Genomic DNA, 16501 nt, shown 5'->3' with positions numbered 1-16501 from the left:
TTATGGAGGAGAACGCGAGCATCGATTGCTAATTGATTGCAGCTGATGCTCGTTAGAAACCCTAACTTCATCCTTGTAGGATTGTCACCACAAGAGAACATGTTTTAATTTTTATATCAAAACTACACTGCAGGGATGAGTCAAGGTCTCCTATGCCCAGAGCGTTAAAACTCCACACAAGGTCCATGTTAATAGGACAGAAAAAGAAGAAAGGAATAGGGAAATGAGAAAACTCCAGAAATCACTTCAGGAGAAAGTCCTAGAAACAACTGGGACAGTTGGGATTTTCTAGCTGTCAGAAAACCTCGAAAGAGCTGTGGAGACCAGGCCTATTTGGAACAGAAAAGGTCATTTGTAAATGCTTTTTCCAGTCACAGACAGGAACCTTGGATGTTCATTTTCAGCTGACTTAGTTCTGAGGCTGGACCTTTTCCTACTACCAGGCCAAGTATACACCTGAAGAAGTGTCTGACGGCTGCAGACTCTCCTGCTCCACTACCGCTTCCCTGCAGCAGCAGCAAGATGGTCATCAGTCTTTAAGATCTTTTAACAGGTTCCCTCCACCTACAGGGGACTTTAAAAAAAATCTAGGGGTGAGGGATGACTCAATGGTTAAAAGCGCACACTGCTTTTACAGAGGACCAGTTCCTAGCACCCACTCGCATCTCTGACCTCTGACTCCAGCTCCAGAGGATTCCACAGACACTTGCAGTCATATGCATATACCCCCAACATAGATGTACAGGCACATGCACAAACAAACATACTAAAGATGAACCTATTTTTAGAATCTGAAAACTTCAAGCATTCCTCACAAGAAGTGCCAGCCTGTTAACTGAGCAGAGCAATGCATTTTAAAACAAGTGACAAATAAAAGCTGGCCAGGATACCTGGGAGACTCCATGAAAGTCTTTAGTAGCAGGGGTTTATGGGACATATCTGCATCTCTACTACATATTTTTGTGCCACTTCCTTAGAATGTGGGCAATGATGTTTGTTCTGTAGTTGCTGACTTATACACATCAACACTGTCTCAAGAACATCTGCAAACTGCATACAGGGAGTGCCTCAGGTCACAGGACACAGATCCACATGGAACCCCCATCCCTGCTGCTCACAGACGAACCACGATCAAACATCCTACGTAACTATCCCACAGCATTTTTACCAATGTAGATTTCCACGAAGATAATTTACAACTTAAGCAAGGCAATGCTCACAGCTCTTTATTCCAAGAACCAACATTTCAGAGCGCCCTCCAATCAGATGAAATGTTCATTCTTTCAGATCGCTAATGCTTTAGCAGTGTACTAGAAAATAAGCAGAAACAGACTAAGACTACCTTCTACACTTTCTGGACGTCATTCAAGGGAGTCTAGAACTTACTGAGCAGAATGCTACCACACACACAGACTTAGAAGACACAGAAACTGTAGAGAAAGGCTTCTTCAAAGCTCCAACTTTGCCCCTGAGCAGACTCGTCCTTACTGTAATGCTCACCTGGTCTCCTGCCAGAACAAATATTTTAATGTAAAATTTAATAAATGGGACTAAAGGTATTATGTCTAATTTAAAATTCCATATTGTGTAAACTATTGATATTAACATAATTGAGTTTGTAAACAATCCATTTGCAAGAGCTAACCTTAGACACTGTATTGACCCAAAATATCTAGTGGGGCCCATCTGCAAAATGCAGCATCAACGCCTGGAATTCATTACAAGTGTTACATGTTTAATTTCTCCTGCCCTACAGCTCCACTGTCTCGTAAAATTTTTCCTTTGATGTCCCCCACTAAAAGAATTAAAGGAATATTGTAATTGAAATGTCATCAATAATTCACAAGACCCTCCTCCACAGCAATCCATCTGATGAAATATTAATTGAGCTCCACAGACTGACAGTCTGCAGAGGAGCACTTGCCTGTAATTTGAACCGCGAGTCCTGATCTTGCTGTAGCTCAGACCTGCCAAGAAGGCAATTATCTGGATGGTCTTGCCCAATCCCATTTCGTCTCCCAGAATTCCTCCTGCCTGCTGGCAGTGCAATTCCCACAGCCACCTAACACCTGTCTGCTGATACCTACAACAACAAACACCAACAAGGAAAGAGAAAACGGCAAATGGTGGGTAATACAGACTGTAACAGAAAGTACTCATGAATTAATCATTTGGTTAGGTTCCAGTCCAGTCAGAGAAGCCTGCCGGATGCGTGTTTTATATGACTGTTATATTTATAAGGCCATACATTTTTGATCACTTAGGCATAAAAATCATAATTTTTGTTATAGAATGTTAACACGTTTCTAATTAAACTGATAGATGGGGTAATTAGAACTATTTTATTCTTTTTCAACATTAGATATAGCTTGATAAACAAGTATGAACTTACTAGCTTTGACTCACTTTCTGGAAAATAAGAATCTCAAATATTCTAAGTATAGAAAGGTCTGTAAGTTTTTCTACAAAAAAGAAATGATACTTTTTTTTAATTAAAATAGCATCAAAAAAAGCACAGCAGAGAACACCACAACTTATAGCTTATATATCTGTAAAGTCACTTTGTAATCATATTATCTTTTACTAGGGAAAATTGCATTAAATTTTAAGGCCATGAACAAGTATGAGTAATAGAATCATTCTCAAAATTAGTGTGTAACAAGCAGATGATTCTGTTGCACAATTAACAGATATAAAAAAGAACTATTTATAAAGGACAAATAGACAATAAGTCTTTTAGTATTTTAAAGCACTCAAAGTTTTGAACAAAAGTTATAAGACCAAGAATTTTAAATAAGAATTTTAAGTTAAAAAAAAAAAAAGCAGTATCTCCCTTTCCCCTCTCAAAAAAGAAAAAAGAAAAGAAGAGAAAAGAAATCCAGATGGTATTTTCCTTTCTTTACCATTCACATACTCAAACCTAGAAACCTCTAAGGTTTGTTTTGTTTTTAAGTAATAAAGCAAAAATATTTTCAGGGGTGAATGATGACCTGATATCATGGAATGGTATGAAGATTATCTGTCAAATTAAAAAACCATAAGTAAAACCCACTTATGATAAGAGCCCAAGGACAATCCCACCCAAGGACAATCCCACCCACGGAAAGCACCGACGTAAGGCCCCACAGCAGGAGAAGGCGCTCATCTCTCCTCCTTCACTGCCTACTGAGCCCGTGCTCCGCGATGGGCATTCACAGCCTCAGCACTCAGGTTGCTGTGGCAGAATTCCAGGAGTTCGAGGTCTGTCTTGAAAGAACGGAGGGAGGGAAATAAGGAGCAGACAGACACACAGACAAATGAGCCCATCTCATTGTGGACCTCAGTTCTTGGTGAGCTGTTACTTAACTCCTTTCAGTAGATGTACCATAATTAATTTTCTCTCAGTATTAAGTCAATTAAGTGTGAATCTAGGTGGTAACATCATTACTCATGTGTAAGAAAAACTTTGAGACACTGCTTATTAGTTTGGCTAATTATAATAAACACATTGAAAATACACTTTGGAGAAAAGGATTAAAAAATCAAAACCCAGTTAAGTATAAAAATAAGACAATCTGAGAAGACAAGTCTGTAAATGCATCACATGTCCTGGGAAAACAATGGCTCCCACTCAACAAACCCATTTGTAGGGAGGCTCTGGACCAGGTAGGCTCCACAGTGGAGGGGCGGGGGTTGGTGGCATATTTTATAGGCAGGAAGAAAAGGCTCAGGAAAAGAGGGAGGGGCAGGGGAGGGGGAGACATACAAACAACCAGAATACAAGCAAGCAAGGTTGAAGTCCAGAACTGTATGAGTCGAGTGGCCTCATTTTGGAAATAATCTAGAAGGGCAACCCTGAACCAGGATCATTGCTCCCTTGGGCCATTTGGCAGTATCTGCAGACCTTTCTGTTCAAGTGGAGAACAATCAGGATCTAGTGCACAGAAGTCAGAGATGCTATTCGTCCTACAACACTACGGTCAGTCCCTACAGAAAATTATTTGGCCTAGAATGTCAAGCATGCCAAGGCTGAGTTAGTCTTGACTTGGAAAAAAATCTGGCTTTACACACCTATAATCCTAACACACAAGAGGCAAAGGCAGGAGACTTTAAAGTCTGAGGCTACCCTGGAGACTACAAGACGATACCATCTCAAAAGAATAAAAATTAAAAAGAAAACAAAATAAACTGTTTGCATTCACAGTCCAAAGTGCTGGACTCTAGGCACTGGTCTTCTCCTACTAAAGCAGAGAAGTCCTGGGAGCAGCTCCATGCAGGCCCAGGATCTCCTAGTGGTTACCCTGAAATCAATCTACCCAACACAGGGCCAGCACTCTTCTCTCCCTTGGGTCCAAATTTTATTAAAATGGTAAGAATTCAGAAACCAGCAACTGGGGAATTAGGAAAGGAATACTTATCAGTTTGGTGTCTCTTAGAAAGAATCTGGAATGAACCAGGCTGGATTCCATGTGACCCTGGAGGCTGGAGGCTCGGCAACAGTGGTTTGCCATCTCCTGCCCTAAAACCCCAAGGGTTTTCACAGGGTGCACACTGGATGTTTACACAAAGATGAGGAGTACCACAGAAATAACTGAAGGAGAAATAGTGTAAGGCAGCCCAGCAACTGCCTCTCAACAGCCACAGATTGTACCAGACCTGGATAAGGAGCTAGCTCCCCCAACCCACAGCATAAACAGGCCCTCAGACTTCAGTTGAAGAATATCCATTGATAATGGAAGCGCCCTGGTCAGCAGGGTGGATGGTGAGGTCAGAAGACCAGAGCTCTGAAGATCTGTCCTCTGAGGACTAATTACACTCTGGCTCCAGAACCAGTAAGCGCCTTGAGTTGTACTGCCTTACACTATGGATAGGAAATACCATAAAACAACTGCACAGTTAAAATGAAAACAGGGGTTAGAACCTAGCTCTCAAAATCCTTGAGAGGTAGTATTTTTAAATTATTGTACAACAGCAAGGAAATTACTGAACTCTGTTATCTCCTTGGGACCAAAGCATCAGAAAATAACCACACAGAATTGTTGACTCTTGGCATTGTTGCACTAACCCACGATTGCATTTACTAGTTTGGTGGAGGGTAAGGTCAAAACGAATTGAAGTTTTTCATGAGGCTGTTAAATTATACAGATGAATACATTTGCTGGGCAAACTTTCAAAACTGAAATTTAGAAGTTAAACATTATCTTGCAGAAAATAGCACTTAAATGGAAAACTGTGCCTCCTGACTCCCTGGGGTGCAACTATACCCTGTTAATTCAATTCCACTGAATGTAGTAAATAGAATAAAAATATATCCACAACTTAAAAGTAAACTGGCTGGGCTAAAACTTGATCATAAAAAAGGCAGAGATAAAGGCTGGAAAAAATGGTTCAGAGGTTGAGAGCACCGACTGCTCTTCCTGATGTCCTGAGTTCAATTCCCAGCAACCACATAGTGGCTCACAACCAGAAGACAGCGACAGTGTACTTTATATAAAATAAATAAATCTTAAAAAGGGGGGGAGGGCAGAGATCGGAGGCTGGAGAGCTCAGCAGTTAGGAATGTTTGCTGCTTTTGCAGAGGACCTGGGTGTGGTTTTCAGCACCTCCACTGCAGCTCACCACCCACTGTAACTCCAGTTCCAGGCCACCTGGCCCCCTCTTCTGGCCTCTGTGGGCACTACATGCACACAGCATACATAAGGCAAAGAACACATACACATAAATAACTTTTTTAAAAGTCTCTATTGGTCTTCCATTTTCTTACAATGGAAAATATGAAAACTAGTATCATTTATAAAGTATTTTAAATTATTTTTGTAGATAAGAAAACAGAATATTTTCCAGAAAGACACAATTGAGATAAATTTAAAACACTAACAAGCACGTATTTATAATAACTATAGTAAAGTTAATAGCCAATATACTGACACTTACATACACTTAGTAAAGCAGTTAGGTGCTATCACCTGTGAAACTTCTTTGCTAGAAAATCTGACCCTTAACAAAACTGCATTCAACTTGACTGCTGAGGACGTTTGCCAGCTCACTCTTTGATCATGCAGAAGAAGCCTGTCCTTGCTAAATCACCTTAATGTATAATTTGGGCGTTTCTTTTTGCTAGTACAACATGAACACTATTTTACTTGTTCCTTAAAAACAATTACCTCAGAGAAAATAAAAAGAGGTGCCAATAAGTGTAATCTTTATCTTTCCATAGTTAATTCTCACTGGGGAGCAGCAGTAAACAAATCACTTGCTTTTCTGGGCTATGAACTAACTTGTCTGCAGAAATGACCAGAAATCTAAGTTCTACCTTCTTCTTCTAGTCAGACTACCCAGCCATGCCACTTCTGTTAGGACGTGGTTTTGCTACGTGTTTAATGAGATAAATATCTACTCTTTACTTCCCCACTCCAAATGCCTCCAATCCAAAGAGCCATTACAACTGGAGACAAAACTGTAATTTGAGGACGCTGCGTGGTAGAGCACTTGCCTCCATGAGCAAAGCCCTGGATTCCAGCCTCCAGCACAATAATCAAATAAACAGTATTTGTAGGTCTTGATCTCACCTGGTGTCTCTCAGGAGTACAGTGCACATCAGGGACATACGTACCCCACACATATATAAACAAGCTCTTGGAGAAGAATTATAAAGAGCACACTATTTTTAAGTAGATATCGTCCACAAGTTTAGGGCATGGCTGACAGCTGAATCTATACAGGACGTTAGACTTCGTCTTCTCACAGAAAGAAGTTTGCTGCTCTATGGATTGAGGACACAAAAAGGAAAGAAGCTGTGTAATGGTCTCACTTCCCCTGCACAGCTAAAGCCTTTGAAGGCGAGGAGAATGAAACCATCCCTCAGTGTGGACCACGGGAGTCCTGACCAGTCACACAGACCAAGCATGCATCTCTCAGGCAGCTTCCGGTCACCACAGCACTCAGCCATTTACACAGGAGCTTAAGTCAGCTTCTAACACCAACAGAATCCTCAAAGTGTTGTCTGTGTCTTACCTTTTGACATTATGTAGAAAGACATCCACATAAAATATTCAGATGCACATTTGGTCAGCTCAAAAATATTATCCCTTAGGTATGAGACAAAGTACTCAGAAATCAATCCACAATTTGTTTCCACACAGAACTAAAAATAAAAAACTCCAAGGTTTGATTTTCATATCTGTAACACCTCTTGTTGATTTTAATATATAAATCTTAAATAAATTAATCTAATTTTTAAAATGAGAGGTTTGGTGCCTTAAATTTACTAAGAGCCAAAACATAATTTGATGCAGACGCTTTTAAATGTGTTGCTTCTGTCTGCTGAGACGCGTCCACTCAGATCCATCAGTTCACAAACACACCCAACGCGCACCTCTGTCAATTTATTATCATCTAATTTTAATGAACAGCATGTGGCTAAAATTTCATCTGACAGCATCTGGATCTGCAATAAATTGCTGCAGATACCTTCAGGGCCCACAGGTAACCACGGTGTAATTTCTAATGTTAATCTGTACACACCAGCTCGATGACAAACGGAACACACAGAACGAATGGCACATACTTAAAGAGCTTTTTGAACAGAAAACCCGGCACTTTGAAACCTTCGTCAAACTCAGCATCGCTCTCCTCAGAATCGTCTTCAAGCTTCAGCTTCTCTTTGTCCTGCAGCCTCAGCCTATTCCACCTCCTGCGGCAAAAAACAAATTCCATTTCCATTATTTCCATTATAGGACATGAAAAGAAACAACCCCAGACTGTGCACCGGGAAGGAGCAGGCGAGTCCGAGGGCTGTGCGGCTTCTAGACACCGCCCAACACTAACCACCTACAAACCCACTCTACCTGAATGACTGCAGCTACGCTACAAAGATTCCTTTCCCTCACACTTCATTATCAATGCTCCCCCTCAGCACACCCTAAGGAGAAACTTCCCGCCAAGCTGCTAAGATACATGACCTTCATCCCAGGACAGACGCAGAAAACTTTCAATATAACTGAGCATTTTCCAAATGGTAATACAGAAACAAGAGCATATTTTATTTAGAACTGATATTCCTCTGCTGAAAATAATAGTCATGGAAAAAACACACTATTTTGAAAAAAATACAATAATTTTTGTTCAAAATTGTTGTATCAGATATTTTTTCTAAAACTCGACTTTAGAGGCTCTGCAGTGCCGGGCACTGAGGATCATCACTTACGGAGAATGTGTCACAGACAAACTTCAATTTAAAGAAAGAAGGACACTGGTATTTCAGAAGCATGATGTCAGTACGTTTACAGACGGTAACACACCAGAGCTGTCGGAAGGACGCAGCCATTTAACTAGACTAACTTTACATTCCTACAACTGTAATCAACGTGGATGCTGTGAGCAAAAAGAAAAACAATTACCAAAGTAAATGACCCTGGATTCCATTATTTAAAAAGAGAATCGACTTTCTTAGCATGCGTACAACTGACATTCTAAATGTTACAATGTGGTAGAGCTGGAGTAAGGTGTGACCACTGATAAATGCCTCCACCCAGAAGCCCGGAAGACAAGAGCAGGGCACGCAGGCTCTTAACCTCTGACGACTAGCAAGAGGGGCAGAGGGTGTCTGTCTGCAGAAGCTGGGGAAGTGTGAGAGGAGAAGGTGGGCACGTGCTGCCTAGAGAACCCGTCACGAACGCTGCCTTGGCCAAAAGCCCGAGAGACGGACAACCAGCCACCCAGGAGGTCACCAGCAAACGGTCAGGCACATCCTTTAAAACTCAGCTCTTCGAAGTAACTGAAACCTACCTGTGGTCACCCAGAAAGCACTGATGGTGGAGTGACCCGTTCTGCACTGCAGTGGGAAGTCTGCCGAGGCACCTCTTCACACAAACACTTCCCAAGTCGCCTCTTCTCCCCTCTACTAGTTGTCTTCCTGAACAGTGACCTCCATGCAATCAACCGAGTCAGTCCTGGGGCTGACCACGACAACCCGCTGCTCTGCTCACCCGCTTGTCATTTTCAAATGTAATACAGTGCGATGGTGTGCCGCAGTGGTTCTCATCAGGGACAACTGTTCCCTCACGTGCACCTACACCACCCTGGCAATGCCGAGAGACACACCAGGTCATTACAGAGGCCTCCTGCTGGCCTCCTGTAAGGGGAGCCCAAAGCAGCGATGCACGCCACCCCACGTCCTCCTCACACGTCCCCTCAGGAGCGCTGACTGTTCCTGCCTATCGTGACGGTGACTGAGGTTCAGCTCTTGGATGAGGAGAGGACAGAGAAGCTTAAGGCAGGATGGCAGACTTAGGACAGCCCACTCTTCTAGCAAAGATCTTAGCTAGCCTCACATATGGATAACGCCAAGAAAGCCTGGGGATTTCAGGAACTGTCAGGGAGCAGGCCCCATGCACAAATCCAAACTGTGCTACAGTTTCAGATACGGAAATATCCTTGGCGCCCAGACCCTGAGCATCAGAACTAAGCAGCAAATCTCTATAAAGTAAGATACCTCCACTCCAAGAATCACAAAAGCTGGCACTTAAGAGACTTCATTTGGCATGTATCTCTAATAATTCTGCAGAAACCCCAGCAAGTACTGGCTTTGGCACAAGATGAACAGTGGCCTTCCCACCTTCCACAGTACATCTTCACTCACAGGTAACAGCTATTTCCTTGGACTCCACCACTCAATGTCTGTGGCTGTTAAATCCCCACCACAGCATCCTGCACTGACGAGACCACATCTTCTCATCTTGCCTTCCTCTCTCTGTCCTAAAGCATACAGGCATCTGCTGCCACAGAACCCAGCACCTAGAAACCACACGAACCACCACAGAAACGATTACATCCCAGAGCTTTCTGCTTCAGAGAAAGGTGACAGCATTTAACACTGGCCAAAGAACGAGCACAGGTGTGGGGCGAAGTCATTTCAGTCAACCAGCACCCGAACCACTGTGAAGACAAAGTATCCCAAAGGATCCAAAAGACAGAAAACACGACCTCATGCACATGGGGGTGGGACTGCAGACAGCAATACTACTTCCTGTGTAGACTGGGGCTCACCATCTACGGTGTCCCCAAGAAGTACATGGCATATGCAGGACAGGTAGAAGAGCTGAGCCACCCAAATTCCGTAAGGTGTAGTGTGGTAATGAAGTGCCTGTGTGGCATGTTGCCTGGGACATGGGCTCCACACCAGGTCTTCCAAGAAATGAGGAAAAGCAGCAAAGCAGAGAAACAGTGGCTTCTCCATCAAGGTGCTGCCAAGAACCTTTCTGTTGGTGGTAGTGTATACATGTAAATGTAGATCCACACATGCTGTGGTATGCATGTGGAGATACACAATGTCCACTAGTGGGTTCTCTTCTTTTACCCCCACAGTTTCCAGGGTCAAACACAGATGGTCAGACTGCGACAAGCATTTTTACCTCCTGAGCCATCCCACCAGCCCCAGCATCTTCTTGAGAGTGCCCTTTTCAACATGACCTCTAGGATCCAGCTTGGTCTAGGCCTAGAAGGCTGAGCAATCTACTGGCCAGCAGATATGAGGGGCCTAATAAATGTCCTGCATAGGAGGAGACAGAAGGCCAGGCCCCGTACAGTCTGGGTACAGACCACCAGAAGCAAACCCTGCCACATATACTGGCTGTGTGAGTCACCTTTCTGTCAAAAATGCCTGAGAAAGCCAACTTAAAACAAAGAGACTTAGTTTGACTCATAGCTTCAGAGTTCACATCAATGGTCACCTGGCCCCACTGTTTTCTGGAAAAGGCACAGTGGCAAGGAACACAAGGAGGGGCCAAACTGCTCTTCCCTGGTGAAGGAAGCCAGGAAGCAGAGAAAGATAGGAAGGGATAGGCATAGCTTATTCCCTTCCACTAGGTCCCACCTCTCAATAAACCATCAAATATGACCAGCGATGGATTAATGTATGCGTGAGGTCAGAGCCACTTCCCCAAAACCTCACTGAACATTGCTATAGCTGCTAAATACATGAACCTCTGGAGAACATTCCAGAGCTAACCAGAGGGCACTCTTAACCCAGCAAGAAACTTAACCTTGCTACTAAGCGTCCCCAAAGAGCCTTGAAACAAATCAGTGACGCGGGCTTCACTGGGCAGTGTGAAGGGCTGACTGAGGTCCACACGAGATCAAGACTCTACATGCTCGCCTAAGACAGAACTGCGTATGATCGTGCACACCTGCTGCAATGCTATGCTCACTCTGTAAAGGGAGCGACCTTTAAATTACCAGTGTACAGAGGGGAAGTAGAAGCAATATGATTTCCCCATCTGTCTGTGTGCAGCAATGCAACGGCCCTCCAAGGTGTCACAGAACTACCAGGAGTGCATGCATGTCAGCAAATACCACGACACTTGATCAAACAGTGAATTACTGCCAAGGATGTGACCAAACAAGGATACCTTGCCTTCAGAAAACACCTGCTGAATATCTAAAATTTTAAAAGGTAATTGTTTGCTATGGACTAGGAATGCAGGGCACATTTTTAGAATGTTCAAACCTCGAGATTCAATCTCCAGCACCAAAGACAGAATAAAAATTTGATCATAAATGTTTATACTGTCTGAATTACAGCTGACTTTCAATATGACAGTAACAAAAGGCACATGCAGAATTACTAAACAATTGGTTGGTGGCATTAAATGGTCCAACATTTACGTTTTTCAGAAAAGAATAACTCTTTCACGTTCTCCATCCTCTCATTTAAAAACCTCCACACATGTAATAGTCACAGCTGCAGCCACATAAAGCTGAAGTGCCTGGTGCTCCCTGGCACAGCTTCCAGCTCCGCATACAACTGCCACATTCCCTGTGCCGACTCCACTGGCACCACTTAGAGGGGAAGCCGGTGAGAAACATAAACCAAATCCTCATCAGCGCAGGCACGGAAAACACTCCTTGGCCTCCCTACGCCTGCAGGAATGAGACCCTGGCCCAGGCTCTGGGACCTGGGGCTGAAGCTGCAGTCAGCTGCAGTAAAGTCTGTCAGAAGCAACCCAGACCCTGAATAACCAGCTGCACTACACCAAGGCCCACATAAGCTCCTGGGGTGCTTGTCAATGAGACCCTAGGGATGTACCTGCAAGCTACATGCCCCCATTCACTATTAGTTTGCTTTAGGATTTCTAGCATTCCAAGGAGAGCTGAATTACATAAATGGAAAAACACAGCTGGATGCGTTATACCAAGCCTTGTTATGTGGCCTTGATTCTCTTCAACTGAATATTCGGTCCCCAGCCTACGTCCTCCAAACATGAACATTTCCACACTTGGCAGACCCTTCGGATGCCATGTTCCTTTGCCTTAGAGGAGACTGTTCCTGACCAAGTAGAGTTAGGCATGGCCTGCAAGTACCATCCTAACCCTATGACATCCTAGGCACACAGGGGTCTCGTGCGGTGCCTGCCGGTCAGCAGATCCTTATCTGTCTCCTGAAACATCCAAAGCAGCTATTGCGGCCATCGTCCCAGCACCGAGGAGGTAGAGCAGGGAGGATCAAGAGTTCATGGTCTATCAAACACATAGTTTGAGGCTAGTCTGGTCTACATGAGGCTATCTCAAAAAAGAAAAAAATTAAAGAATAAGTAAACAAGCAACAAAAACTACGCAATGCACACTGGGCCAGTCAGATTGAAACCTGCCACTACCCAACCCCCCTTGGGCATGGACGACTGTTCCACCCCATCCCAGCCTGTCACGATGGAGAAGACATTGTAGGTATGACATCCTATATCAAAGGGAGCAAGGGGTCTAGAAAGCAAGCCATGGAAGACCACAGAAGAGCCGCAAGAAAGGATCCTTTAGAGCAGCACTGAGGGGACTCCCAGCATAGCCTTGACATACCTGGGCAGGGGTCTGGTGCCCCCTAGTGTTTGCAAAGGCAAAACAACCACTTAACCAAGGTGCTCACATTCCTAATCTAACAAAGAGGTGCGAACACTGCAGAAAGCACAACAGCAATAAACTAAGTCTGTGCCAGGCAATACCTATGCATACATACTGGCCCCAGCTGTTAGGCTGCCTTTTACTGGTTCATCTCATGTGTACAGTGTCTGCAATATCTCCATAGGCTCCATAGGAAGGCTCTTCCTAGTTTGTCAGAATCGTCGCCTCAGTTTCTGCTTGTGGAATGAGAGCTCAAGGACAGCCCACAGGTACAGGCTCCCGCCTGTGGTCTTGTCTGCTGTGATCTTGCCACCGGTGGCAGAGAACAGTTCCCATTCCTGTCTTATAGACGAAACATGATCTCACGGCCACCCATGAACGAGTCTGATGCTCTAACTTCATGGCCTATGACTTCCGACTCATGTGAGAGCTGGCTCGCCTCGAACAGGTTTCTGTTGGTTTCGGGTGGCAGTGATCGGGTTGGTTTGTCCCTGGGGGAGTGGTAAGGACAGCTTCCAGGAGCTGGTTCTCTCCGTCCTCTCTGGCGAAGACTTGCTCATGGCTTAGGCCACTGTGCAGGTAGCACACCCGAAGCTATGGAGTCTCTGAGCTTCCAGGAGCTTCCCCTGTCCTACCTCCCATTTCACTGCGCTAGACCACAGATGTGCAACATCACGGAGCTTTTCACCTCCAGGAACTAAAGCCATCAGGTTTGGAGCCCCCTAGGCAAATTTTGAGATCACATGTATATCTTATATATTTAAAAAAGTACTATATTTTTAAATTTAGAGTCAGAAGACGAGGAGTGGTAAGGACGGAGTCATTGGTGTCACGATCCCAGACACTGGCCTAGGCAGTTCACATTTATTAACTTCTCTAATGAGAGAGATATTGACTTTTTCCCTAGAGAGAGACAAGCTGGGGGCAATGGAGAGGTACCCAGGACACCAGCCCAGTCCGACAAGCTCCCCAGGATCTCCCTTCTTGTTACATTACAGTGTCTCTCAGAGGGCGTTTTCCAACCTTCCAGCCAAAGGATCAGTGATGACCTTTGTAATGAGGGCAGGCCGAATCTCACACCTTCAACCTCCGCCCTAACATCAGCAGTACACAGTGGCCTTCTGATATACAGACTTCGGGCCTGGTTAATTTCTATGTGTGAGAACATTTTTACAAAATTTTGTAATAAAGTTGATTATGAAAATATCAGCAATGATATGGATTGCTTGAGTGCAGCAACATGACTCCACCCCCACCCTGCACAGGGAAAATCACAGTCCGCTGTCACCTGACACCTACAGACTCTCCCAAGTCACAGAACAGCTGCTTGGCAGCTCTGACTACAGATGATCTGAGCTGAACCATCCCGAGAGACACACTTAACACCAGACAAATCGATGGACACAACTGCCCACACCAACCCACTAACAGGACAAAGTACGCCTATTGACGGGAACTGAGTCAAAACATGAGCGTGCCCCTCCCAAACTCCACAGTCCTCGCTGCCCTGGTCTCTCCACTGTCTTTATACTGCAAAGATCACTGGGCTCAGCACCATTTAAGACTGAAAATGGGGGAAACATACCCCATACAGTCAAATCACGGTTAACAGTGAAATTTCAAACTCAAGATCATTCTCTGCTCATTATGATTTCCATGCTGACTCTGCGACAGCAGCGCAGTGAGAACCGCCTGACTTCCGGAAGTGCATCCAGACACCGAGCTGTGTGTCTCACACCGTCTGCACGCGTGCCTGACAATAGGTTTGCTGCTTCAGACGGCTAAGAACTCCTTGCAGATCAGTGTCATTTGCTAAACTGAGATACTCGGGTGTTTTACTTCTCTTATCTCCCTTCTGATGGTCTGTCTGGGTGGACTTAATTGGCACATCTGAGCAGATGAAATAGCGGCAGTTAGGAATCCAGATCTCACGCAGTAAATTAGGACTGAGCAGAGAATAAAAGGTGTGCACAGAGCAAGAAGCAGAATTAGTCTTCATTTGTGTCTTGGTTTTGTCATTTCAAAGCCAGCATGCTAAGAAAACATGCTGGGGGGAGGGGGAGCAACTTTCTTTTCTCTGTAAAATCTAGATTCCTACGAAGAAGGTAAAAGAATGGCTTATTTCCTTGATAAATAGTTAAGCTCCTGGAAACATGTTAAGAACAATTTTCACATTGTTTTATTTAGGTTTCTAGACCATATCTAGATCAAACATTAATCTTGTATTTTCAGAAATCAAATTATTAGAGCTTCTAAAAATGTGTAAATAAATCAATTTGGCTTATGCTTTAGTACGCACATTCTAAACTGCTGAACGTCCACTCTGTCCAAGCGAGGATCCATCGGAGGAACAGAAACAATCCGTCCTAAACTGCATGCTGGCAAGAGGAGGAGAAAGAGCTCCACATCACAAAGGCTGGAGCCCTGTCTTCAGCAGGAAGTGGACCCCAGGCAGGGTGGAACCGCCACCCTCCCGTGAGGAGAGTCCTTGGAGACAGTGAGTCCTCTGCAGCAGACCCCGCTGCCGGCTTCCTCACAGCCACCCCTTCCCGAGCTCTTCCAGTCAGTAACTCAGCCAAGAGAGGGACGGGCACCAGGAGGAGTGGTTCCTCAGACTGTCAGGGCACCAGATGCCGCCCTTCCTCATACGGTCACAGAAGACTCCGGCCTCCCAAATGAGACTCTTCTCCTAAACCATCGCCACCTCCCAGAGTCCAGGTTTCCGTTTGGTTGTCACTGGAAGAGAGGCTTAAAATGTGCTGCTTCTTAGCACCACCTTGTGGTCACGCATGGATACTATACTTTCCACCAAACCACAATGGAAGGCTACCTTGCCAACATTTGCAGCTTCAAGCCTCAGCTCCGGCTCTTAGCAGTGGACCATGGGCCAGTTGATTACAACATCTGTGAGGGCCACAACCATAACCAGGCAAGCAGGCATGTATAGACTCAAAGTCAGAACAATGAGGAAAAACATGAGATTTCCCATCTTGATAGTGTTATGTATTTACAAGTAAAGCAAGCGGAGAAAGAGGGAAAGCCTGTAAGCCAAGCACAAGAATCAGCAGGAACCAACTTCTGGCTGAAGCCCCACATGAAACCAGGCACTTGAAACCGTGGTTTCTGACCTCTTGTCTAACTGACTGGAGATGAGGACTGGGTGAGGATTATCTCAAAAACAACCCCATACTATTTTAGGGTGTAATGGAGAAAGAATTGCACCTCACACCCCAACATTACCAGTTTTTCCAATGGCATCAAAGGCTGAGGCTCAACTCCACCCCAGGCCCTCTCTTACACAAGCACAATCATCCAGGCACACAAGGAAAGCTTTTGGAGAGACCCAATCAGCCAAAGGCTGTGTCTCAGAGGAGGAACAGTAATGGACATACAAATCTTGGCAGTTTCCAACACAGAGTCATGCTCGGACAAGCTTCTGGGTGGGATTTCCAGGCTAGGCGAGGGGCACGGAGGAAATTCATTTCCAAAGACAACTGCTGATGGTTTCTGTGGGCAGCAGGAAGTTAGCATTTACCGCTTAGCTAATTCATACCTAAAAGCCTTACTTCTGGTTCCAGTCAGCTGTGATTTAAGCTGCTGAGTGAACGGCATGTGCATCTGAAGGAAGGGG

At 44.6% G+C, this 16501-nt stretch overlaps 1 protein-coding gene across 1 annotated transcript in view; it reads right to left on the bottom strand.

Annotated features, from left to right (window-relative positions):
* The window catches only part of Ercc6 (ERCC excision repair 6, chromatin remodeling factor), a 72004-nt gene that overhangs the window by 38063 nt on the left and 17440 nt on the right, over positions 1-16501 (bottom strand). The window contains exons 6-7 of the mRNA XM_032918450.1: positions 7547-7672; positions 1925-2083 (exon numbers count right to left, since the gene is read on the bottom strand). Of these exons, the coding sequence (XP_032774341.1) occupies positions 1925-2083; positions 7547-7672 (285 nt within the window). The remainder of the gene's footprint in view (positions 1-1924; positions 2084-7546; positions 7673-16501) is intronic.

This window comes from Rattus rattus, chromosome 13, assembly GCF_011064425.1.
Source record: "Rattus rattus isolate New Zealand chromosome 13, Rrattus_CSIRO_v1, whole genome shotgun sequence".
NCBI lineage: Eukaryota > Metazoa > Chordata > Mammalia > Rodentia > Muridae > Rattus > Rattus rattus.
This window is presented reverse-complemented; position numbering and strand designations above follow the sequence as displayed.